Genomic DNA, 27,548 nt, shown 5'->3' with positions numbered 1-27,548 from the left:
ATGCCGCCTGATATCTGCTTCTTCCATCTCGGTCAGCTTCGCCCCGTCAACGTGTCAGCCATGGGTGAGTAACGCGCTCATCACTTTGTGTCCTCCCCAATAGGCACAGGCGTGTCTTAAGCGGCCGTCGCTCTGCTTGGGCAGCAAGAGAAATCATCTCTGCACAGATCAGCGATTTCTTTACTGCCGCCTTACATTTAAATACGTCTTCCCTCTCTTGTTTATAAAATTATCATGTGGCATTATAAAAAGCGAATGCTTGCTTGGAGCAGCTACTGATGCGCTGAAATGACACGCTATAGATGGTAGTAGCTTAAAAGCACATGAGAACTTCACGATATCGATACTTCGTCAATTTATAACGTGAATCTGAACATTGTGTTTTATATACGAACTTTGTCGTTCGCACACTGAAGTCCGAAATATTCAGGCCTTCAGCAATAATAGTAAACATTGTCATGAGCAATCAGTCGTCCGAAGTTAACAACTGCTGGTAATTACTGTGAGTCTCAAAAGATGCTCTTAATACCATCCAGTAAAAATAAATGAAGATGAGGCAAACGCTTGTTTTGAAAGCACTTCCCTTTTTATTTTCATCTGTCCCTTAATGCTTCTTATGCATTTTGAGCATCAGGAATAGAAATTTCCTTTTCTTTCAAAAATACTTAGGTCCTCGGCTAAAGAATCAGCATATGTATTAGTTGTCTTAATACTTATATACACCATATGAAAAGCAAATCATAATGACTCCAGTGCGTGCACACTGTTAATTTTTTTTTCAACTGTGTTATCTCTCCTGCTTCCTAAGGAGAAATGTAGCTTTATTGACACAGCATGTAGCCTGTCCAATAATTCGCTGTACAATGGCAAGATCCAGGAAACTTGTTTTGCCGAATACGGTTCACGAAAGTGCTGTATCTTTATAGTCGGCTACCGAAATCGTGTGGCCGCTTTATTTATCATAGCTACCTCTCACTCTTGCAAAAGTTTTTCTTTCAACGTGGTGAAGACTTTGTCAACTTTAATGTGGTTTTAAGTAAGGTAATTTTAACGTTTGCCTGCTTATTCATTTTTTTTTATTCTCTTCGGATTCCAAGGAAACGCGCGCACTGAAGCGACTGAAACTGTTACCACAAGCTCGTCGATAACCTTAATTGTCGAGGCCTACAGAAGGAACTAACTGATACCAAACCCGTCTGCACAACGTGGCAGTATCAACTTAATGCAGTAGTCCGTGCCATGTATACTAGGTAGGTAAAAGGAAACAATTGTTGTTAAAAGCATGCATATAAAGTAACATTTTAGAAGCTTCGAAGGGTGACGTTGACGACTTCGAATGAAATTTCATCTGAATTTCATCAAAAGGAAGTCAGATGCATAGAAATTATTAGGCTTCATTCGCACCAAAACGCTATTTAGAAAATTAAGCGATACACTTCGAAGCTTCAAATAAACATGCAAAGTAGTTATTTGCCGACAAGGGGATTACTTCGCAAATAACGCATTGCGAAAGCATTGAGTCAACGTTATTCGTATTATCCGGGAATTCACGGCACAGTATGGCAACTTGAGAAAAAAATTAATACGAATTTCATAGCGGTAAACTTCTGAAAAGCAACTTTATTGTGATCTTACGCCTTGGCGAAGAACACACTCATGAGCGGTTGTTCTTAGTATCGACATTAATATTTCAAAAAATATTTCGCGTCAAGAAGTTTTCAAGTCAAACTCTTATTAACAGAGGTATCACGTTCATATTTAGCAGCAGACTTTTGCTTTTTGAAGCTTACCTGGTTTTAGGCCATACCTTCAATTGTTCATATTTTTGTCAGCGACGGTACCTCGAATCATGACATGGATACTATAGAACTGAAACCGAATAACTGAAATCAACCAAATGCAGACTTTTCACGTTGCCACATTTGCAGTTGTTAGCAGCTTGCCTGACGTAAATCATATAGCCCAATGGTTTGGTTTGGTTTGTAGGGTTTAAAGTCGCAAATCAACTTCAAATACGAGGGACTTAGTAGAGAAGGGCTTCAGAAATTTCTACCACTTGGGTTCTTTAATGTGTACTGACATCGCACAGTGTATGGGCTTCTTGCATCTCGCCTTCATCTAAACGCTGTCGCCGCTACAGGGATAACCGGGATTTTCGGTTAGAGCCCTGATCACTAAATTGCCGCCGCGGGCATAGAATGAATAACCTTGTCTGGTTATTCGTTAAAGTTACATCACAGACTGGAACTAAGTAACCGCGTTATAATAGTCAAACAGACCAAAATTATTACGGGCAAGTTTTCGTGCTGCTTTGTTCATCAAGCACGTTTGCCAATTATTGGAGCAAAGGAAGCATCCCCAAAAACTGCAGAATTTTTCCGCGCATATAGAAGAACTCAGATTCATCATTGTTGCATACCGAAATTATAACCAATATTTGATGCAAAGCTTCATACACTCAGAGGCTAAAATTTCGTGGGATGTGACTGCTTGGGCAACTGGTCGTACCATCGGCTGCGTCGCGGCCATGTCTCACGCATTCGCTGTGGGTGTGTCACTTTTCCAAATAAAAATAAAAATACTTCTGGCCACGTGATGTGGCCTCCGGCGCAAATTGCAGATGCGAATGCAAATTACATGTGCGAGTTACAGGGATAAGCATAAAAGTTAGGAGTACGGCAGCACCGCCCAAAAATGACAATTCCTTATAGTATAAAGCCACCTTGACTGCCTACCAATCGACGGACTCAATCATCTACGGCTATATGCGACTTGAGCAACATGGCATTTGGTCAGCGCAGGGAGCCTTCGTTAGCGACATAGTACGGCGCTTTTGTAAATTCGATACAGTTTCTTCCTGTCAACCCCCCCCCCCCCCCCCCTTTCCCATCTCTTCACGCGTTGACAAACTTCTTCCATACCACGCTGATTTCACTGCGAAATACTGCGTATTAATTAATTGACTCCGTTTCATAACCATTGCACATTGCACGACGTCGTTATGCTGCTCGAAAATGTAGAACACTTCTGGAGCAACATCACTTGCCGGTCGTGCGACCGTTACGAATATATCTGGGTTGCGTGCAGGAAAAAAAAAAAAAAAAAAAACAATCAACGAAGTAGCCAGCTGTTCTTAAAACAGGTAACCACCTTTTTTTAGGCTTGTACCTTTTTTCTTTTCTTTTCTTTTTTTGCCTGGCTGAGTTACGCTTGTCGATGTACAGTTATACACGGAAAACTACCTTATGCCAATTTTTCAACTGTCTTTGCCATTTTGGCCAAGCGGGAAAAAACACAGCTGCCTGCTGGAGGCTTTTTGTTAACAGTGAGCCGCGCGGGCACCGCCCTTGAAAAGGGAGGTATAGGTAAAAGCGCAACGCGGGCCTAGAAACTCAGGTGCCTTTGTTCGGACCCCGTACAAAGATGCGTACCGGGAGGCGTGGGAGCAGTCATCTTTTCGCTGTGGCACGGACAGAGAAGTTACGCAGTGACTAACGTTTTAATAATACAACATTTTCTCGAGCAAACATATTGGTCCCCCACAAGCACCTAGTTGTTCGAATATCTGCTATTCAATTTTACCCCCTGTGGGCGCGCATTGCCGCTGGATTCCACAGAGGTAGCTAATCGTGCATGCGTGACGCAACCTATAATGCAGGTGCTGTCAAGCACGTCGTAAACATTCAAAAGATCCATAAAAAGCATTGATCAGTTGAAAACTTTAGGCCTAATGTAGGTGCGGTGGCTATACTCACACCAACGTGTTTTTGTGTTTCATTCTACTTCCAGGGCGCACGCTTCCGGTTCCAGTGCCATGCAAGGTGTGTGGAGACCGCTCCTACGGTAAACACTACGGCGTCTACTGCTGCGACGGATGCAGCTGCTTTTTCAAGCGCAGCATACGCCGCGGCATCGTCTACACTTGCATCGGTGAGTTATCTTCCGCGCTTGTCCTAAGGCGTCACTACATATTGTCACGAGGCTACTAGCGAGGAGGGCCGACGAATCACCTGTGGCACTAATTCTTTTTATGAGGTTTTCGTCCGCGCGGAAAAGCAGAATGCTATTCCAGAGGGCACTTCGCGCTAAGAAAATCCCTGCACTCCCGGCTCACAGTACCTACATCGTACGAAGAGGCCGCAAAAGCTGGTACTGAATCGCACAGAACCGCTCTCTGTTACCTCCATTCTTCGGTTTTAAAAAGACTAGTGGGACTGTTCATCGAACTACACTTGTGCATACTCGTTTGTTCCGAAAATATGAGAGTTCGCAGAGCTGTTCTCTGCAACTGCGCGCAGTGCGTATGCGTGTGCAGTGACAACAGAGGTGTGCGGAAGACGTGCCTTGCATGACGTTGACTCAACTTGAGACGAGTGTCACCCAGTGTGTGCGTGGTATCTATAACTCGGACCAATGCAATGTATTATGACATCATCACCCCCCATTTGCACCCAATTAACTCTTCTTTTACTTCCCTTTCCCCAATGTGGAGTAGCATGCCAGGGTCACCTGACCACCATCCGACATCTCCACCTGTCCTAATTGAATATAATAATTTCTCTTTCTCTCTCCTCGACTGCTTCCAATAGTGCATGGCGGCCAGTTCAATGCCAGTAGACACAATCCCGCGAAACTGCGTTCTTCTTCTGCTCCAGCTGGGCTTTTATTTCTTCGCTGCAGAATCTGTTCATCCATGCCTTTAATTTGCATGTACACTTTTATACCATGGTTTACAAAGCGAAAATGTAACCATTATTGTCATTATTAAGATTACTGTACATGTGTCTTAAAAACATTAACTGTTGGGCTAGTTGATGATCAATCTTAAAATTCATCTTATTTAGCGCAAAAGGGCATCACAAACAATAAGAAAACACGTGCAACACAAGCGCTTGTTTATTGTGTTGTTTTGTACGTGCTGGTCTTGTATTGTACGTGTTTTCTTACTGTTTGTGCTGTCCTTTTGAGCTAAATAAGGTGAATTTTAAGACTGTACGTGCGAGTGGTGTATATTGTAAGCATACAAACGCGCCTATATGGAAGCACTGAGATCAACTTTTTTTTTTGCGCGTTTTGAATCAGCTTCATGGATGTTCTACATGCCTGCATCAAACACATTTGTTTCAACTCGTTATGTTTTCATTTTGGCTTTTTATGATAACGCCACTGTTTGCCCTTATTTTCACAGCTGGGAATGGCAGCTGCGTCATTGACAAGGCCCGGAGGAACTGGTGTCCCTACTGCAGGCTCCAGAAGTGCTTCGCAGTCAGCATGAATAAGAACGGTAGGACGCTTATAGCTCAGCTGATGCGCACGTACGTACATTAGCAGAGCGACGAGGTTTCCATGAATAATTGAAAAGGCCTGTCCCAAAAAGACTTCACTGAAATCATTCTGGACGCTGTAAATAAAGAATGTTGAAGTTCAGTTTACATTTTACGATGCAACGAGAACGACTATTCCGTCGGCGATTACAAAACCCATTTGTTAAATACAAACACTCCTCTAAGAAATTGTCCAGGTTTAACTATCCTTGAACCAAGTTTCACGAGAGTTAGCCATCAGCCGCAGCCGCAGTCACTGCTGCCGCTTCTATCTTAACTCGCTTCAGCGCTTGGTAATCTTCCAGGCAACGGGCTATAGTTTGGCTCCTCGTTGTTAATGGCCTTGACAGCCTGTCTGACACTCCTGCAGTCTCTGTCTTTACAGAGGTGTGGCACGTTTATGGTGTTCTTGCCTAGGTTAAATGAAAGAGCGTCGCAGACAGAACTTGATGAAGACGGCGATGCTTAATGCACAGCGCGAGAGCGTGTTGCAGTTTTACACGAGGCGTGATCACGAGGCAAGTAGCATAGTGCTCTCGTTCATGGACACGACGATGAAGACAACTATGTTTGCTGAGCAACGTGAGAGTTCGAGGTCACAACTGCACCATCCATTTACTTTGAGGCTTGTGCGTGGAAGGAGCAGACCTAACGCTTTAAAAGGAATGCGTCTGCCTTCTTCTTTGTGGCCTCCTTGCCCTTATTCGACACCGTCTTAGGACCTGCCACTAAATACTGCGGTAAGCGTCTCTATGTATTGCGTTAACACGTTGATGCTGCAAATAACCAAGTTATCTTTATCGAGCGGTTATCACGACAATAATCTATACTGATATGGCAGAGACAATACTTCCCGCAACCGATGTCAATGACAGCGAGACTGATATTCTCAAGTATATCCGGACGGTGGCGTGGGTCGATGTCACCCATCGCGTGGTGGATACATCCACACTACCCATCGTCGATGACGTCGATACTGTGGAAGCAGAGCTTGCAGCCTTTAAAAGCTGCGCAGTGGGTCGTACCGACCTTTCCTAAATATGACTCCAAGTACAGACTCTATCTCTTCACGGGCTCGTCTCGTGCGTATGAGGTGTGCAGACGAGTGGCCTCAAGTCTCTAAAATGCCCTAAAATAGCCGGTTATTTGTAGCAACATTTGACGACATAAATCTCAAACTTAACATTAGAGTGACGATTTCCTTGGTTCCTGCACACGTAGGCATTGAGGACAACGGGTGGGTCAACAGCGAAGCGCGAACAGCAGCACACAAAGTATCAACCGCGCCGAGCGCATTTTCCACCATAGTGGGTACCGAAACCTGCCTATTTGAACCTTCCACCTTCAAAGAAATCGAGAGGAAGCGACGGCGCAAAGCCCTTGAGTACCTCCGCAATAAAAAAGAGGAACGCGCCGAGTAACAGGCGCGCCCCATTCCCTCTATGCCAGAGTAGTTATCGAGGGCCACGCAGACATTAGTCCGCCGTCTCGCAACTAACACTTCTTTAACCCCGCCATTGAGGCAAAAGTTATTCCACAACGACCCCGACGAAGGGATGTACTGTCACTACCGGAGGCCAGCGACCGCTGCCCATATAGTATAGGACTGTCAATACTATTCTGCCATTGGAGTCAGGACTCTCGCCGAAATTCCCATTGCCATCCGCCCGGCCAGCTACATCGACGGGGTCCTTCTCTCGACAACGCAGCGGTCGCTATGTTTTGGGCAAAGCTCGGAGAGTTTGTCGACTTAGGCCCCAGAGCCAAGGTTTACGGCAGTTGTCGAAGACAAACGAAACAGCACCCGCCTCGGCCGCCGTGACTGTGGTGGGACCAGATGCCCGCACAGATTCCAGGAGCAAAAGTGCACAGTGACTCGGAGCTTCCAATAAACACGTGTTTCAATGAACCAGTCGAAATAATGCCTAATCAGTCTACCTTTGCGCATGAAGAGGATGGAGGGCACGCACGTGACTGTGGCTTTGAGTCAGACGCCAGAAGGGGACGGTGCTAGGAATGCAGGGTCACGTTACTACATCACCACTCATGAGGCGCTAACGTGGTGCCATCGGAAAATGTAAGCGCTTGCATCCTTACATTTCGCTTCGACGCCGCATTCGCGTCCCAGTTGGCAGCATTTGTTTGCGTCGTTAGTCTAGATTAAACCCCTTCGCACCCAAACGCCAAACACCCGCATCAAATGAGGTGTCTGACGCCGCACTGACATACCAACTGGCCCAATATGTAGTTAAAATTCGTAGAAACGACATTGCCGTCTGCACTTCGTCTCACAAGGTATATGCAGCCCTGAGAAAGGCAGTGGAGCCCTTGCAATTGTTCACGTAAGTGCCTCTCGTCCTTGCGCACTATAATAGACAATTGGGCTCCTACTGTAGGAATTGCCTATTGCAGTGCGCGTGATCCTGATTGGACCGGGGTGCCTCTGCCTTCGTGAGACGAAGTGTGGAAGCTGTTGCAAGAGCAGGATTGAGGAGTAAACTGCTAATGAGAAGATGTTAGCACATTTGATTCGAAAGTGCCCGTTTTCCTGCTGAAGTAAACTGCCACCTCCTACAAAGGAAGAGGGGGGAAAACGACGGAGTTGGAAGGCAAAGGCCCAGCAACAAGACCTGCAATGTAGGGGAAAGATGAGGGCGAACATCGGAAGGGACTTGTTGCACACTATTCGGTAGCGACACTCAATTAGAACAAAGAAGCTTTCAACTCCTCGCGAACGCGAGTCCTACCCTTCGTTTTTTTTTTTTTTTTTTTTTTTTAATCTTGCGCGCTCTCCTCCATGCGACGCGGAATTCTGGTATCACTGGGGAAACCCATCGCGACAGTTTTAGCTGGTGATCGCGGAGTGGGGACACAGAATTACAAAGCAGCTAGGGAGTAGGCTCCAAAGTGCTTCACTCAAGGCTCGAAAGCGCTGAGGGAAAGCTGGGCGGACATATACGAGTAAAAATAAAAGATGTAAGTGATCTCCACTGCGACCGTTGCGCCGCTCTACAGCATCCCTGCTTCCTTACCTCCTCGGCATCCGCGGCTCAGCAAGCGCATAGAGGAGAGAAAGAGCGAGGGAGAAAGAGAGAGAGTAAAGTGTTTCGGGATTGGTCGACAAAGAGCGGCACGCGCTCTCGCTTGATTGGCTGTCAGGAGGCCGTGCGCTCTGCCGCGTGCCTTCGATTGACGGCTGCTCTCGGCACTTGGTCGCGAGGTTGCCCTGCTTCTGTCTCTCGGCGGGCGCTGTTGAGAGAGTTCTTGGGACTAGCTTCGGCCAGCTAAGGTTTTTCAGCTACATTTTTTTTTTAAAAGGCTAGCTCAAAAGCTAATCGATACGCGTTGAAAAGGCTTCAATCTCCACTTTTTTCCTGCCCCCAGCAGCACGGCGCTGCCTCGTGAATTAGGAAATACTACATTTACTAGCACGCTTTTCCGAGTATCACTGTCGGGCTACCTCCTGCACCCGGCAAGCGATAAAACAAGCAAATAGGTTTGAGTGATCGTCGATTATTGTGGCCCCTTGAGCTGCTGACCGCCACCTTAGTTTATTTTTCTTTAGGAACATTGTAAATTTAGGTTCGCTTGTTTAGTTCTGTTTGCCGCAGATGAATGCGGTCTACATGCAACATTCTTTGCATATACTTACCTTTCTTGCAATCATGGTACACAGCGGAACTCCGACACTTAACTGCCAACATGTTATGATTTACACAAAAAAAAAAAAAAAAAACAGAAGAAAAACAAATCGCAAACGTGTAGCGCTTTTATTTTTGTTTTCGAGGGCGACAAAATGACGCTATCATTAATAACCTGTAAAGTGGTAACGAAGTAGTAGGTCGATTAGTTTGCAGATACGGTTCTTCCAGGGATAAATTCTGAGTCACGCCGCCATGAATACATTTTGGTGGCTCAGAAGCGACATTGCAGAATCAAAAGTATGTCTAAAAAAGGGGAAGAGGGAAGCTTGATTCGCACGTGGGCATTTCCTGAAAGCTGCGATAGTTGGGCCCTATCCTCTAACAATAAGCTTTTTTTGTCTTTTTAAGCAAAAAAAAAAACGCGCACAGATTAATTTATTTACTGGAGAGTCAGAGAGGGGCCGATGAGATCAATATATGACCTTCTACATTGTAGGAGAGGAGGAGGATAAGAAAGAGGGTTGTGATGGGCGACGATGTGATGAGAAGAGAGATGAAAATACGTACAAGCGTATTTGACGACCCTTGTAATTTAAAAATCTCGAAAACACTCGCAGTGCCTGGAAAACTCTGGCCAAGCGCCTAGGAGTGAACCCTGGGAGATTTTTCGGCTATCGAACCGCTTCAAGGAAGCAACTAAACTTATTATCCTTTCACGCTGATAGACTGGGAGCACCACTGATACGCGCTCCACAGTCTCAGTTTTGCCACAAGTGGAACAATCCGTGAATTTCCTCGGTCCAATAAAATACAAGTATTGGCGGGTGATTGCAACGTCTAAACGTAGATTATGCAGCAAGCATGAACGAGGCACAGCTGTTCGAAGGCTATTGCTGAGGGCGCTCTTTGCATCAGCACCGACTCTCTCATTTCAATAGTTCCCGCAGTGTTCACTGTACGCACAGAACCAACAAAGTACGGCACTAAATAGGAGTGTTTTAATAAAAAAAGTTTTATGTGATTGTAAGGCGTAACTTTTTTTTTTTTTTAATTTAGCTGGTGCGCTGTTTTTACAAGTATGGCAACAGTGCTCCATTTTTGAATTCGCTTCACCACATTGCTCAACCCCATGCAATGAAACTACTTGTGACTTCATGGCGTTTGTCACACTTACACCTGATACACACTTTAGTATTTGAGCCTGCCTCTGTGTGATCGGATTGACAGTGATCTAGTTTATAACCAAAGCTGCATTCACTTGAACGCCAATCACTTGAAGCCAAGGCTAAACGGCTATGGGTTTAGACAGATGATTAATAGCTCGAGTGTATGTTTCCCAAATGTGGAGGCTGTGTTTCGATGGATATGCAGTGTCAATTCCAATGTACAAACATTTTGTTGCAGCCTAATAAAACCCAGCCGGGTATTGGAGAGTAAACTGGAGCGCTCTCAAAGCTTCGGAAGCTCTACTTGAAGGGTTACTTTGAAAAATTATGTTTTGTTTACAGCGCGGATCTCATCTGCAAAAGCCATCTGTAGTAAGCAAAAGCGTTCATTTGTCAACATTTTACATGCAAGCTTACGAAATAGTTTTGCGCAACGTCTATTTGACCGGCCTTTAATAATGCGCACTCAACTCTGTTCTCGTTATGGTGCATTACGGTATACGCTACAAGGTCAATTAAGCTATAGCTACATACAACGGTATTGATTTTTCCTGTAGCTAAGACTGATTGCTCTAATTCCGGGAAGGAAGTAAAACGCGAGCCACAGTGAACAAAAGCTGCGTAGTAGGCGCCGAAAGCTCACATACAGTGCAGCGATTTGAGAAAGCTTATAGGAGGAACTGCAGCCGATGTTGCGCGGTGTTTCGTGCATGTACAAACAAGTGCCCATGCCTTCTTCTTTCTTCTGCGTCCATTATGTAAGGTATTATGTATGAGTTCCGTCATGCACTGTGTACTTCCAGATTTTTTTTTCTTCCTTTTGTCTCTTCTTCGTTCTGCTTCCATCTCTTTCTTCAGCAGTCGGCCTTTCTGGAAGAGGTATGCAAACCTGTCTGTGCTTTTATTACGACCGAAATTTGGGTAACAGTTCCACGAAAATATGTTTTGAAAAGAAAACCCCTATCCAGGCAGTTCGTTTTGTAGATCCCAGGTGATTGATTTTTGTTTCAACACTAATCGTAAAGGTTTGTTACTTTTCCTTTTATGCTTATAAACAAAGTATTTTCATTAACATCGCGCTCTTCTTCGTTCACTTTGACTGGCTTCTGTTTCCAATACTGCGTGCAAATCCTCTAGTAATCTACAGCAAGCTCGTCCCGCTTATTAAGAAGAAAGAAAACAACGCGGCTCGCTCCACGGGTCCAGCACGAGCGCCTTGTTTCCCGAGCCCAGTCTCCTTCGCGAGATCGAAGCAGTCCGCCATGAACAACTTCCGCTCTACGCCTTTTCTGAACAAATCGCCGCCCCAAAAGCGCCGAAGAAGCAACGGTGGTCCTGTACCAAGCTTTGGAGCCGAATGGTCACCACCGCCATTGGCGACTTCGTTGCCCGGCTATCTTCCGGCACCGGTGACTTCGTTCGGATACAGTCAAGGATATCCTTATAGTTGGCACCCTGGGGCGTTTTCGGGATACCCAACCACACCCTTCTATGCAGGTAACCAAGCCGCGTATCCTGAGGCTGCGGGGATGTCGACAACCGCTGGTGCGGGAATGTCTCGATCGGCACCGTTCGTGCCCCCCGACATCGGCGCGATGCCGTCGTCGCCTCCGCGGAGAGGCTCAAAACGCAAGCGACGTCGCCGCTCCCCAAAGAAAACACCGTCGACCAAACACCTTCTAGCTCAAGAAAGCGGTCGCCGTAAGCGCCCAGCTCAGGCCACCCCACGCCTCGTAGGCGATCAGTCTCTTGTATTCGCTCCTCCGCGGCTGCCTAGACCATTCCCGAGCGAAGAGCGATCCCGGAGCTACGGCCACGAAGAAACTCGCGAACGACTCGACTCGCGCACTGCCTACTCGCTCATAGGGCTGCTGGCATTTGTCCTCCTCATACTCGCCATGGGCATAGCGAGCCGGCTGTTAAGGGCCCCGTCCGACGATTTCTCAGCAGCTGACAGCGGCGGCGGAGCTCGCGCTGCAGACCTCAAGCAGCAGCCCCCCAGCAACACACCGGGTCAGAGCCTTCCGGGCACCAAGAGGCCACACTCGGCTCTACCGTCACCAGCCCCGGTACAGGAACCCGCACCAAGTGGTCAAAGCGGCTGTCCACCGGCCTCGTGCCGATGGCAGGCTCGCTACCTCCGGCACAAGCTTAACCCTTTAGTAGCGCCGTGCGAGGATTTTTACTCACACGTGTGCAGTGTCGAGTGGTTCACCCGAGGCGTCGAGTCACAGCCGTACACCTACGTGGCCTCGGCATCAGTTATGCTCGGTATTTGGGAACACCTCCGGCAGCAACCGACCAACAGGGCGACATTTATGGGCGCGGCGTCTATGATTCTGAAAAGCTGCGTGTCCGGTTCTCGAAGGGACACCGATTGGAACGTGTTGAGGCAGATTATGGCCGATCTGTTCTTAAACGAGTGGCCGTACGACGAGCACACGCACGTCACGGACGTAGACGTGATCGCTGCTAGAGCTGAGAAGATGCTCGGATTGTCGACGCTCGTCAGGACCTTTGTCAGGGAACGTGCGCCGAGCAACGCGGTCCTGCTCCACGTCGACGCGCCGCCCATCCTGCTCCGACGTTACAAGGACTTGTTCCCCGGACGTGACGTCAAGGCTTACGCAGAGTTTCTCCTTAAAGTGTTTACCTTGCGGACACCAGCAAGCACCGTTCCCAAGTTCAGCATTTCGGATATTATTGACCTGGAAGAAAAAATGATCGTCGCCTCTTCTCACGCCATGCGCAGTGTTCCTCTGTTGCACGTCACTGAACGCATCAGCAGCATTGAACCTCACCCACAATGGCACTGGGTCTCTTACTTCAGGCATTTTCTGGATAAGAACGCGTACCGGCGTTCCAGGGACAAGGTAGTGCTTCTTGACCCCGTGTACTTTGACCGCCTGTCCACCATCCTGCCCCAAGTGTCGTCGAATACGGTGCTGAATTACATCGGCTACAAGCTATTCGTGCACCTTTCTCCGGTTCTGCCGCCCAACAAAGCCGCTTTTATGGTGCCTCTAAGTCACCAGTACCACTTAGCCGGAGGTCTCCCAGACAGGCTAGAGGCATGCGCGTACCTCTTAGAACGGCTGTACCCGCTCGGAGTCAGGTCTCTAGTCTGGTCTCACGTGCTCAACAAAGCTCCCGATATGTTGTCGGGTGATCGAGCCAACGACCTGCACCGACTGGAAAATATTGCTCGCTCCGAAATGAGGAAGGCTGCATCGAAAGCTCCTTGGATGTCGGAGAAGGAATCCAAGCACGCCATCCTCAAAATAGAGCGGATGGAGATCGTCCTGGCGCCCAAGGACCAAGACGCCGCCCTGCACAACCTTCCCTCGGGTGTCCCCATTTCCGAGAACTCAAGCCTCATCGAGATCTATTACAACCTGCAGCTCTCTATCAGGGACATGTACTGGAAGATGGAAGACTTGAGTCGCTTCCACCAGCCGACCACGGATACAGAAAGCGCCTTCCGGCCCGGCTTCGTGTTCGAGCCAGACAGAAACGAGGTGTCTGTGTCCCCGGCCACCGTCGCTTTCCTCCTCGACATGTCGAACCGTTTCGACGTCTCGTCGGCTCTCTTTTACCTGGGTGAATTGCTGCGAGGCATGTTCGCGACGATCAGCGTCAGTGGCTCGCACGTAGACGCCGACGGCGAGTTCAGGGATTGGTGGACGTCCACAACGGAGCTTCGTTTCGTCGAGCGAGCAAAATGTCTGCAGGATCGCTTCAATGACCTGCTCAGTCAGTACTACGCGCGGGCCGACACGTCCAACGACAAGCACCTTTTTTTGGACGTAAATGTCGAAGACGGCGCAGTGCTATTGCCGCTTTATAACATTTATCTGCGCCTGATCGACAGAGCTGACAGCGCCGCTTCGGTGCCGGGTCAGCTCAAAAGTCTGACAGTCGGTCAGCTGTTCTTCGTTAACTGGGCTTCCATGTTCTGCCAGCCCAAGCAGAGCCACGAACGGGAGAGCGAGCGGCTTCGTTTCAAGGCGGCCATTCCTGCACGGCTGCGTGTTAATGTCGCCTTGTCACGATTCGCACCATTTTTGGCTGCGTTTAACTGTTCTAGTCGCTCGGAGATGAATCCGGATAAACATTGCTCATTCTGGTAATTTATTTTAAAATATATTAAGCATATCTTAGCGCTTGGTATTGCGCGCCTCTGTGTTTTTAGTTACTTGACGTGTGTGCAGAACGTTTTCCGTCGCAGTTAATTTTATTTAGACGTTCTTGTTTTCTCATTACCTGTTTGCATTTTCCTATATTATCCTTCTTTTTAAACTAAGGCTAGCGTTTAGCATCATTGGAGGGAGATGTAGCAGACGACGGATGCTGTGATGCATGTCTCCACTTTGCCTTTCTTCTCTCGTGTCTTTCATTTCCCTTCTGTCTACACGTTGCAGCGTGGGTGGCTCGGCAAGAATCAGTTGGTAGGATCGTGAATTTTCTTCTCTACTTCATTCAGTCGCAGCAACTCAAGGTAATAGATATCCGTATGAGTGTTTGGTCAGCTTCACAGCAGTGTGAGTGTTGATGCGGCAGAGCACGCTTTACAGTGGCAGATTGCGAAATCGTTTGGTAAAATATGGGCGTCATGTCTGTAGAACAATTCAGCGGTGTTTCTGAACGGCCAGGCAGTCTGCCTACATTGGATTTCACATGCGAGCTGACGCATTTTTATTTTCTAACGTTTAATTAAGCTACGCCTCACTGAACTGAGTGCACGTTTCGGTAATGATTGTCTAATAAATATCGCCGCGGAATGGTGCTTCAACAAATTTGTTTCGCATGTAGGGACCCATTAAATATCGCCAATGTTTTAACGCGTTAGCGGCCTCGTTACCCAGAAAATTCGGCATCGGCGCTGCGAGTGAAAATGCACGGGCATGGCACTGGCAGGCTGCATAGCTGGCAGGTACATGGCCGAGCGCCGATTCTTCGATGGTTTGTGCGAATTAACGAGACCACATGATATGATAAACTTTAGAGAAGCTGTCAAATCGGCCATTTGAGGCAAGAAGGTGGAATCAACATTTCAATTATATAGAATGCCGAGTCAGGCACTCTACTATCAGGGCCCTCAAGCACGTTCATACACCAGTTGATTCCTGCTTAGCACATGAAAACACCAGCGCAAAAAAAAAAAAAAAAAAAAAAAAAAAACGGAGACAAGGAAACACAGCACCCGTCCTGTCGTTTTGTGTTCCTTTGTCCCCATTTTTCAAGCTGGTTTTTTTTTTTAAGTGTTATTTGATATGTCCGGTGATCACCTAAGCTAGAGCGCTAAAACCTTAAAGGCGAAGCCTAACTCTCCCCCTTAATGTTTGATGAAGCAGACGAGGTCTATGTACAGTAGCAGTTCTTGTTTCGGTGACACTTTTCCAGGTTAAAACTATGCACACCAAACTATGCACACTGTGCACACTAAACATGACGCGTTTTCCCAACACGTTGGTAGTATGAGCGTCAACCGCTCTGATTGCTCAGAGCGGACGTCGGACCGAAACCGTAATTAATTCATCGCGTATAATATATGAAGCGGAACCGGGTTAACTGGAGAAATATGGGAGAGGCCTTCGCCATGCAGTGGGTATAGTCAGGTAGTAGTTGTTGTTGTTGATGATGATGATTATGATGATGATGATGATATATGTACACACTGAACTAAACATGACATCGAGAAAGCGTCACCTGGAAGCGCCGATTCGGTAGAGCAGTAGAAGCTTGTAGCGAGGTTCGTCATACTTTGCCACACCGGCGCTGGCGCATCAATCTGCACCTCGCTTTGCTTGATGCACAGTTTTATAAACAAGTTCAACCTTGAAGCTATTTTTCGGCGTTAGTAGCCGTCTTGCTTGTATATCGTGCATATACTCCGCTTCCATTCTTCGCCGTTTTCGGATGGCATGTTCGTTTACACTCTGTAGGTGGCCGCTCGCAGTCAGCTTCGACGCTACGCGGCATCACCTAGGTGTAGAAGGTGTTAGTTCCTTCACAGAACTCTAGGAGTTTTGTTAGTGAAAGGTTAGCATTTCACAGCCACTAAAAACACGTTAGTTTTGTGTTTGAAGTCAGCAGCCATATATCATGTGTTCAGTCGGTGAGAGCCGCGATACATATTGCTAAATATAGACACAATTTTATTCAGTAGCCTTGCTTATTTGGTTGCTTACAGGTCTCATATATAAACATCAGATTTATGACATATACCTGCAACAGTGCCTTCTCTGTGTATGTGGTATCGCTTACAGCCACCACACTTACTTCGACATTGTTGGATGTCGCTGCAATAGACGCACCTTACTTTGGAGTTGTTGCAATTGGAATGCAGTAGTGTAGACTCGCGTCTGCTCTACGCGAACAAATAGTTTGACACCGGAAAGCAATTGTTTCCTTGTTTTGTCAAAGTAGCAGCATTTATTAAGTTAACAATTACACGCTAGTATTCAAGTCACCATACTCCGTATGCTTTTAGTGAACATTTGTCTGCTATGAGATTTAAAAAAAGCGAATCACATCGGTTGTGTAACAAGTGAATTTGGACACACACACACACACACACACACACACACACACACACACACACACACACACACACACACACACACACACACACACACACACACACACACACACACACACACACACACACACACACACACACACACACACACACACACACACACACACACACACACACACACACACACACACACACACACACACACACACACACACACACACACACACACACACACACACACACACACACACACACACACACACACACACACACACACACACACACACACACACACACACACACACACACACACACACACACACACACACACACACACACACACACACACACACACACACACACACACACACACACACACACACACACACACACACACACACACACACACACACACACACACACACACACACACACACACACACACACACACACACACACACACACACACACACACACACACATACACACACACACACACACACACACACACACACACACACACACACACACACACACACACACACACACACACACACACACACACACACACACACACACACACACACACACACACACACACACACACACACACACACACACACACACACACACACACACACACACACACACACACACACCCGCGCGCGCGCGCGCGCACTAATCGAATCTGCAGGAGACTCATGTCGATATCGCGGAATGCCTATCGAGATACTTTTTTCCAGTAGGCATAGTAGACAACGGAAGCCAAGGCCACTCCTCAGAGGAAGCGCCGCGGTTTGCGGGTGTCCGACGTCGACCTACTCGAATCTCGCAGCGCACAGCAGACCGGTACCAAATACCCCACATAAGTCGCTCAGTAAATTGCAGCAGGTTGCCTGAAGGCAGCTGCAAAATAGCTCTTTCGCCAATCCCTATAGGTATTTATTCATTAATATATCCTGGCTGTTTCCCCTCTTAATACAAAAAAAGAATGCACTGGTTCAAAATCAAATCTTATATACTAGGCGAGAGCCCCGGTTTAAAGCCGAGGGTGAGACTCCGCCTAAACAGCACCTTGGGCTGGGAGGCTGCAGCTTCCAGCTCGGACCCTGCGGTACAGATGCGAACCTTTGGCCGGACCTTCGAGATCGCCGAGAGTCAAGGAGTATTTATTGTCCACCTTGCACAGCCAGGAAGAAGCAACCCAGTGAATTGAAGAACATTTACTGAACTGACGAAAATAACATTTCTCTCTTTCTCTCTCTCTCTCTCTCTCTCTCTGGGTAACCGGTATGGGCATTGGCGGAAATAGCGATGGTAGTGATACCCGTTTTTCAAGAAAAATTTAATTTTCGTTCAGACATCCAACTTAGACGCTCTGTAAGAAACTGGTTGAAATATCACTGGCTGCAGGCAGCAGGCAATAGAAATTGAAGGAGTTGCAGTGTCCCATCGTTGACTTGAAATCAACCATAATGCCCTCACCATCCTGATCCGCTTTCTCGACCCTGTGCTCCGCTCTAAATGCAGCCGTGCAAGAGGAACGCGGCCCCCGCAAGAACAAAAACAAGAACAGAACAAGCGCGGAAGGCGGCGCGAGCGCGCCTACAGCCAGCCGCGCACCTCGTGCCTCCGGTGCCCCCCGCGGCCTCTCGGCCAGGATCCAGCAGTTCCTGTCAGGCAGCCCCGGCACCGGAGGACCCACCGCCTCGCTGCCTCCTCTGGCGCTTCCAACGGGCTCCGGTGCGGCTGCTGCGGCTGGCTTGTCCGTGCCTTGCACCGCACCGGCTTCGGTTTCTGTGCCAGCGACGGGTGCGCTGCTCCTGAGGTAGGAAAAGTTGTGCTCTTGGAACATTCAACTAGTTTTTCAGGAGAACCGTAACAAAGGTCTGAACTGTTTCGGCCACCTGCTGGTTATTTGACAGGAGCAGGTGTTGCGTATGGGCTCTTGACATTTTGAGATTGTTTTTGCACTTTGCCTCCGCCGAAATGCGGCCGTCCAACAGCCAAGCCCAATAGCCATTGCAGTAAAGCTGGCTTTGTAAAAACAATTTTGAATGGAGAAGAATTAATACCCGCATTATTGGATTTCGTTGGAGTGGCTATGAAGCTTCTTTGAGCAACCGCTCGAAAAAAAAAAGAATCTTAACGTTCAACTATCCTTGAACAAAGTTTCACGAACTAAGCCATCGGCCGCAGCCGCAGTCACTGCTGCCGTTTCAATCTTCGCTTACTTCCGTGCTTGGTAAGCTTATCGGCAACGGGATACTCTGGCTTCTCGTGGCTCGATGGTCTCGGCACCCTGTCTGCCACGGCTGCGGTATCTATTTAGCGAGAGTGGCTTCATGTACATTTCGCCACCTCTCTCTTTACCGCTGCCTGGTGGATTCGCCCGATACTACGCTAGCGGACGTCGGCCGCACTCGGCCAGATGGGACATGTGTATTGCGTATTTACTATGTTATATGAAGGAGCGGAGCATATGGAACTTCATGAAGACGACCATGTTCACTGCACAGTGCGAGTATTGCAGTTCCAGCTTGATGAAGATGACGATGTTTACTGCAGGAGTGAGCGGCTGCATTCAGGCAGCTGCAAAAACGTTCTTTTTCTGTCAAGACATTTCATCATGACAAGGAGATGTTTGTGCGCTGGACGGTGAATTGCCGTCTCTGTAACGTGCCTGAGACAATTGATCACTGCTTTATTCTGTGCCGTGATGCTATGTTCTTTTGGGACATACTACAAAGACGACTTGAAAAAAAGACATTGAAATTACACCATATACTGTTAGATATTTCTCTCCTGACAAAACATCTGTCGTGCTTTACGATCTATTTGTGTTGATGGGACTGTTTAGTCTTTGGAAATGCCGTATGATGGACAGGCATGCCGAGCTACCAAGATCGTCCAAATCCGTATTTCTGGAGGTATGCTTTGGTGAGGAGTGTATATGCAGCACGTGAAGAACCTCCAAACTGGATGCCGTACCTAGATGCATGTGTTTGCCTCCCAGAGTTTTGATGTTTTGATGATGGTGCATTGTCGGGCTAGGGATAGGGCGGGCTCGTATTAAGCACTCCGGTAACTTTAGACATGGACAAGTTGAGGTAAGTGGAGTTTTTCTTTTTTATTTACGGAAGTTTTCCAATGCAATAAAGAAAAAAAAAAGCGGCGATAGCACAGTACTCTCGTACCTGGGTCAAGGAAGCTGACTTTTTTTTTTTTTTTTAGTGCTGGCGCGGGTTCAAAAACCCAGTCGGGGCAATTTAATTATTTATTTATTTATTTATTTATTTATTTATTTATTTATTTATTTATTTATTTATTTATTTATTTATTTATTTATTTATTTATTTATTTATTTATTTATTTATTTATTTATTTATTTATTTATTTATTTATTTATTTATTTATTTATTTGCAGCGCAGCTGTGGCAAAGTGCCGATGATTCAGGCGCAAGCTTGCGCAGTTGAATGGCATTAAAGAATGAAGATCACAATGTTTGCTGTACAGCGAGAGTTCAGGGTCAAATGCTCGGAGCCAAATGAAGTTTTGCATGGGAGAAACTCGCCACAAGTAAGTTTCGAACCTAGGCCAGCGACAGAGAGCTGCCTCGCTGTCCACTGCTTTAGATAACTGTGCCGTTTTGGTTTCTTACCTTACTTACTGTTCACAACTATGATTAAAGGGTGTAAAAATAGCCCTTTTCTTCATGTGCTAAGTCGCCAATGGTTAACGCTGCGCTTCGGGTGTAAGTACCTTCATCTCCTCTGGCACAGTTCCACTAAAGACCTTGATTGGACTTTCTTCATCATAAGAAAAGCCTAAAGTGGAAGTTAAATACTTGCTTAAATATGGAAAGGCGTGGAAAAGCAAAGCTAAACGAAACAAAACATGGCTAAAGGAGTGCTAAATAATGACATGCTCACCTGCGCTTTGCCAAGCAAAACCGCCGCCTAACTTTTTTACGCCCCTGTGCAATTTATGAAACTGTGGAATATGCAACGAATCCTGTGAAAAAGACGCGAACTTGTTGCGACACCAGTAACCACTCTCCGGGTGTCAGATAAAGTAGTTTGTAGTAAGTTGTATATCGGACAAACTGGCCGATGTATAAATGAAAGCTTTGTATTAAGGGAGTATATAGTTACTCATCTATACTCCACATTGGGGGATTGCCCTAAATATTCGACGAAAAGAAAGATTACAACGTGAACTTAATTGCACCACGATATTTAGGATTGCATTGACGACGTTATGATAAAAAGCCCGTCTGCCAGCCCGACTTTCCCGGCTGTAAGGTCTGGATAGAAACAATTGCACAAAGTCAAGAGAAATCATCGGAGTGAAGGAAACAGCGCCTGCAGGCCACCGTATGTTAGCACTTCATCCACTTTTTTTTTTTCTTTAAGTAGTAATTAAATTCCTAGATACGGGAAGATCAAGCGCATTATAAATGCCGATGGCAATGTCATAACCATCTTCTATATTGTTTGAGCTCTATTATTTCTGTTTGTAATTGTTAAGGTACGGTTATGAAACAAAAATCACTTTTGAGTCAGCACTTGCCAGCGTCCGTCCTTCTTTAGCCCCTGTAATTATTATTATTTTTTTTTTTTGCGTGTGTACTGCTTCGCTCATGTGGCAAGATCTGTATAAGGCAGCAGATGTTTAAGAAAACATTTTGTACCATAACCGAAATATATATAAAATATATTTAAAAAACGTATAAAAATCAGAACGCCAAACGCAGTTACACTCAAGAAGGAAGGAATAGTCGAAGATGTGAGCTTGTTGCCAACATTCTGTATTGAAGCTTGTTAAGTGAGTGGCGCCATTGCTAACGACACCTACAAGATGGGCCTTCTGATAATAATAACGAACCAGTTTCCAATACGCATATTCCCTGCGAAACACCTTAGAAACAGAACAAAACAGCGCAAACTTCACAATGGACAGAGAAGGGCAGACGAGACACAGGCCCTTCTCTGTCCATTGTGAAGCTTGCGCTGTTTTGCTCTGTGATGAACCAACTAGCTCGAGATGTTTTCTTCAACCTTAGAAACGTTGTGTACAGATCTGACGCCACGGGAGCGGTTTGTGTCCCCTATAGCGAACATGAAATTCATTTATGAAAACGAACTGGCTGAGAACTTGCTTTCCACTTGCAAATAATCAAACTTTAAGCAAGTGTTCTGCCTTAGACCGATGCCATCGTTTCAACACATGCACTTGTCTTGTTAAGCGATGGTAACTCATTCACGCTTGATCTCACGCTTAATTCCGGCGTCATGTCTCAGTACAGTGCGGACGAGAACCACGGTCATTAATACTTATCTCTCCTGACTTTTCTTTCTTTTTTTTTTTTTTTTCATTTCTGCCTGCCTATCGCTTGTGCCCTTTTAAAGTATCTCGACTTGGAATAATATAATAGTATGGATTCTTCTGTCGCTGGCTCCAACTATGCCCCTGCTTTCAATGTCCCTAGACCGCCGCTCTATATGCCGCCGGGACCGCCACACCTGGCGGCTGAGACCCCTCCGTCGCTGTTCGCGTCTGCACGCCTCCTGGCTGGCCTGGACTTCAGCTGCCCTGCTGGGAGCAGCGATGGTGCGAGCGCTTTTCGGAGAGTGTTGCCTGCGCACAGAGACTCGATACCTCCAGAAATAGCTGAAGGTACGACCACATTTCAGGTTGCTGTACCCACGAGGGATGTAAGTGGCGTCGTATTACATGACCACACAACCCCATAAATAACTGTTTAAAAATAATCATGCATTCATAGCGCCGAGTCAAATAACCAACTTTCTTCGTCGTGACCTTTAATTTCATATCTATTTGCATAATTAATTAACGGAGCTCACTATCTTCAGTGAGCAGAAAGTGTTAGCTCTTCCAGAGAATCGTCAGGGTACGTCATTTTTTTTTTTCCGAATGCGGATTCTGTCAATTTCCACAGGCGCCTCTCAGCTATCGAGAGTAGATCTTGAAGACAAGCATCCCGGTAGACGCAGGAAAAACTCTTTCGAGGCGCGATTCTCAATCGCATACGTGTCATCATTGGTATCTGAGGGAGGTACTGCAAATCAAGTTCCTTTGTATCTCGCTTACACCTGACAGCCGGTTTACATTGAAACTTGGGATGCACAGTTTACACAGTATTACGAAGTTGTGCGCATGCACTGTGGATATTTACGAGCAGAGCAGAGATGAGGGGTAAGATTAACCAAACACAACGCAGAAAATCGGTGGAGAAGAGTTTGCCTGCGCATTATAGCCCATCTTCACGTCAACGTTAATCAGCTCTGGGCAGCCACTGCGCAGACTACCTGCGGACCTGTATAAAAAGCCTCTAAGGTCTAGTCGCCTCCTCTCGATCTGGTGATTCAGAAACATGCATGTAGACGCAATCACATAGTTAACATCAACTTTCATTTGTTCGCTACCCCTGCAAGTGCTATAGGCTTCATGCGTTCCTCCCAGATCAGAAAGCAGAAGTACCCGACGCAGACAATTAAAGACTCCCTGTTGGCTCCTCCACACCGCCTTTGATCATATAAGCATCAACGGGCGCAGTGAAGCATACAAAGACGCGTCCGAGCCCTGACTCTGCTGTTTCACTTGAGCGATTTTCATTGCCGGTGCCCCTCGCAGCGTCTCAAGACCAGCACCACCAGCCCAGCGGCACTGGCGGCGGCGAGGATGTTCTCCACGAGGTAGCCGCCCAGGTTCTGCTGGTGGCCCTACGGCGTGCGCGGGCCAACGAGCTGTTCCGCACCCTGCCGGCCGCCGACCAAGCGTCTATCCTAGACGAGGCTTGGCCCCAGCTGTTCCTGCTTCAGGCTGCTCACTGGCCCCTGGACGTGATTCTCTTGCTGGGACACATGGCCGCCTCCTCCTCCGGGATAGGGGTGAGCGCCACTAGGCGTATACTGACCGATTCTAAAGTTAGGGGATATTTAGGGGATATATTGTGAATGAGAGTGCCCTCAGTGGGATCAATTGGTTCAATATGTGAGGCTCAACGCACCGAAGGTACTCGCCTGCTGTGATTGAGTTTCGCCGTAGTGGGGGGCTCAGGATTAATTTAGACCACCTTGACAGTTTTAACGCGCTCTGAAATATAACAACACTCTGGCCTGCTTGGGTTTTGGCTCCGTCGAAATGCGGCCGCCGCGGCATTTATTAACCGCGATCTTCGGCTGAGCGGCCGAACTCCAAAGTGACTAAGCGAATGATTTTAGCAATTGTTCCTAAAATCAAACTAGAATCAATCCACTGGAAATAAAAGGTGCAGTATCGTTTTCTTATTGGCAGTAAATCAGTAAGGAATTTAATATTACATGAATTCATAATATATCACAGAACTTCAGAATCTTTTTTGAGCTGCATAAACAATGTTTGTTTGTTTGTTTGTTTGTTTGTGCAACGCTTTTCCAAATACCCTTGCATGAAAGTCGTTTCAACGCAACGAACTGCCCATTCCTCTAGAACATTGGTTTAGCCACGGCCGGTCTCAAGGCAGAGCGCGCGCTGCTCTCCCTCGAGACCGGCAGTGGTTTAGCGTACTAGTGCTGCTTGTTATTCTACACCGTGTAACTTTGTCAATGCCACATATGGTCCAACATCGTATACATATAGGAATATTGGGGCGCTCGCGAACTCCGGTGTCGGCCAGAGGCACGGGCCGTAGGTATCATCTTCACTGTCATCAAATGTTGCTGTCATCTTCTATGTAGTGCGCAGTTCACTTATTGCACCGTTTTAGGACTGCCTTGCAGGGCAGTCTCGGCTGTCACGTCTGAGGGCATGTATTTACCAGCGACTTTAACGCACACACCAATATGTCGGAGTACAATAAAGTTTACGTATGCGTATACGTATACGTATACGTATACGCATACGTATACGTATGCGCGGTCCATGCAGGTGGGTTTTGCAGCAAGGCGCGTGGACATAATCCACGTGATAGAGCTTGGTGAATAGACGTTTAATTAACTAAAACTAACCTCGTTCTTATTTTAAGGGGCAGCATTATATTGCGAAATTGAAGACCGCCATCATCTAAGGTGAGTCCGCTGTTTTAAAATTTCTTAATCGGAAATGGGATTCGAGTTACCGAACATCAAAAATGCGCGTTTGAAAGCTCGTTGAATTGGTTTCTGTAATTGCGCATTCATGAAATAACATATATCGCTGTTTTCGTCTATTTGGCATGTTGAAGAAGTAAACGCTTGTTCATGGTGACAATAGGACGCGCAATGAAGCCATTATATAACTGCAAAATGCAGAAAAGCCACGTCAACATACTTTGAAATGCGCACTTCAAACATTCGTATTTCGAACCACACTGCAGTTAAGAAAATTCGAAAAGAAGGGTTACCCTTGACATTGACAGCCTTCAGTTTAGCAATATATTGTACCTTAAAAAGTTCCTTAGTTAATTAGTGCATTATTCGCTAACCTTCAAGCTCTAGCACATATACGATGTCTGCTTTGCTGTAAAACCTACTTGTACAAACCTCTCAGCTGTTTCTCTCGTAGGTTTTAGTCTTTTTTTTTGTGTGTGTGTGTGTGTGTGCGCGTGCGTGCGTGCGTGTGTGTGTGTGTGTGCGTGCGTGCGTGCGTGCGTGTGTGTGTGTGTGTGTGTGTGTGCGTGTGCGTGTGCGTGTGCGTGTGTGTGTGTGTGTGTGTGTGTGTGTGTGTGTGTGTGTGTGTGTGTGTGTGTGTGTGTGTGTGTGTGTGTGTGTGTGTGTGTGTGTGTGTGTGTGTGTGTGTGTGTGTGTGTGTGTGTGTGTGTGTGTGTGTGTGTGTGTGTGTGTGTGTGTGTGTGTGTGTGTGTGTGTGTGTGTGTGTGTGTGTGTGTGTGTGTGTGTGTGTGTGTGTGTGTGTGTGTAGAAGAAAATCACCCTGTATAAGTAGTGTGACCGCGTTTGAGGCAGCTTTCGTCAAGTACATTAGTTTACGTAAAGTAAAGCTAAACGTTGAATGACGATGATATTCATAGAAAGCATCAAGGAAATGCAATGATTAATAAAAAACATTCTATACGTGCTGTACAGCCTGTGTGACAACAGAGATTCATAACTAATATGACGCCGCAGCACACAGCATACCGAAGACGTGAATAGGTGATCCCTTTTGTGTTATTTTTGTTGGTTGATCATCATGTTTTTTAATATTACATTCGACAGCATCAACTGCTTGAAGCGCTCAATAGACCACACATGCGCCCTTCTAACGCGTTTAAAAATCAATAGGTGTTCAACAAAAAAAAAAAAAACTGTCAGGTACACAATTGCGCTTGTGTGCATTATTTCTGCCCCTGCGTAATTTCGCTGTTGATAACTGTTGATAAGGACACCTGTTGATAAGGTGTCCACATGGGACTTTTTACACGCAGGTGGACCTCCAGACCAGTGTACGGCAAATCCAGCAGGCCATCGTGCAATGCAAAGTGCTAGCGCTCGATCCTGTCGAGAGGACCCTCCTTGAAACCATTCTACTGTGCAGGAAAGGTCAGTAGTATAGTAAACATGCGTGGGCAATTCCATGAGCATGGTTGCCAGCCTTTTTCTATATTAAAACACACCCTTGACTGGAAGAATAAAGGAGGCATCAACGGCCGTTTGCTTATTTTGGCCAAGCTTCTACAGCATTGGTTTAGTTACAATGGTGCGCACGTCATTGCTGACGTTTATGAAATTGTTGGTGGAAGAAAGCTCTTAGGGGGCCGATGCACTTCGTCATCATCACAAGCAGAACTAGGACCACTGCATGCGGGACAACAGTTCTACATCTCTTCAATTAACCCTGTCCTATGCCAGTTAGTACTATAGCTGCGACAAACTATCCTCGTAAAGTTTCGCATATCCTCGCCCACATGCTCATAAAAGGCTAGGCCGAATTTTTTGGCCGGCCCCACTTCAATCTCTCTGTAAAAGAAAACTGTTTAAGAACGTTTACTCTGCATATTTATTTTACACTGATTCACTAGGGGCATCGGCGCCTCTTTATCTTTCGTGTTATGCGCAAAATGCAGTCGATCGATCTACCGCGCATCGATTTGAAGACACAAATAAAATCTTGCAAGCTTTGAAAAGGGGGAAAACAGCTATACCGCACACTTGCAACCTGCCAGGCGGCTGGTTACGTGTGACGCCGCCGACGTTAGCTTTCCACTGCAATCTGGCCTTCATGCTATAGCATAATAAAAGAAAGCTATCAAGTAAGAAAGCAGGTGATAACATCACAAAATTTTCAAACTACCAACAACGCTGGTGGCACCCCTTTGCGGCCGAACTATACAAGGTGACACATGACTAGGCTCACTGAGGCTGTTAGTTAGCGGTTTGGTCTGTCTCCTCCGAGCTACCTGCTTCTCCGCTGTAGTGCGGGCACGCCCTTGTAGGACATTTAGAAGTCTACCGTTCGTAGACTGATGACGATCAATGGACTGCCTAAAGTGTCCAAAATGATGCGCGTTTCTGCACACCCACATGCTCGTGTGCTTGTGTGCGTGCGAGTCTGTGCGTGCAATGAGTTGTGTAACCTGCAAAGCCGTGCCTGAATATATCGCTCACGTTCCTGTCTACTCCGCGCTGTGACGCAGACTGCCCTCGGGAGCTGTGCGCCTCAGGCCAGGTGGAGTGCCTGCTGGAACAGTCACATTTGGCCCTACAGCAGTACATGCGCCACACGCGGCCACACAGCCCGGCAAGGTTCGGCCAGGCGCTGCTGGTGCTGCCGGCACTCAGGGCTGTGCCGCACGCCGCCCTGCACGAGCTGTTCCTGTTGCGCCGGCAGCGGCTCTTCGCTACCTGAGCGAGGAGAAATTTACTACCTGTGCCCCCCTGTTATCCCTCCTGC

At 46.8% G+C, this 27,548-nt stretch overlaps 1 protein-coding gene across 1 annotated transcript; it reads left to right on the top strand.

Annotated features, from left to right (window-relative positions):
* Positions 1-27,503, top strand: LOC146199371 (photoreceptor-specific nuclear receptor-like). Its single transcript, XM_084592114.1, has 8 exons — positions 1-64; positions 3,790-3,930; positions 5,189-5,284; positions 18,206-18,503; positions 22,168-22,355; positions 23,334-23,590; positions 26,083-26,197; positions 27,292-27,503. Exons 1-8 carry the CDS (start codon positions 1-3, stop codon positions 27,501-27,503), a joined length of 1,371 nt encoding a protein of 456 aa, XP_084448240.1.
* The last annotated feature ends 45 nt before the right edge of the window (positions 27,504-27,548 follow it).

The sequence above is a fragment of the Amblyomma maculatum genome, chromosome 2 (genome assembly GCF_055883805.1).
Source record: "Amblyomma maculatum isolate TAMU_Amacu chromosome 2, ASM5588380v1, whole genome shotgun sequence".
Taxonomy (NCBI): domain Eukaryota; kingdom Metazoa; phylum Arthropoda; class Arachnida; order Ixodida; family Ixodidae; genus Amblyomma; species Amblyomma maculatum.
Note: the sequence above shows the minus strand (reverse complement) of the source record. Positions and strands in the feature narration are given on the sequence as shown.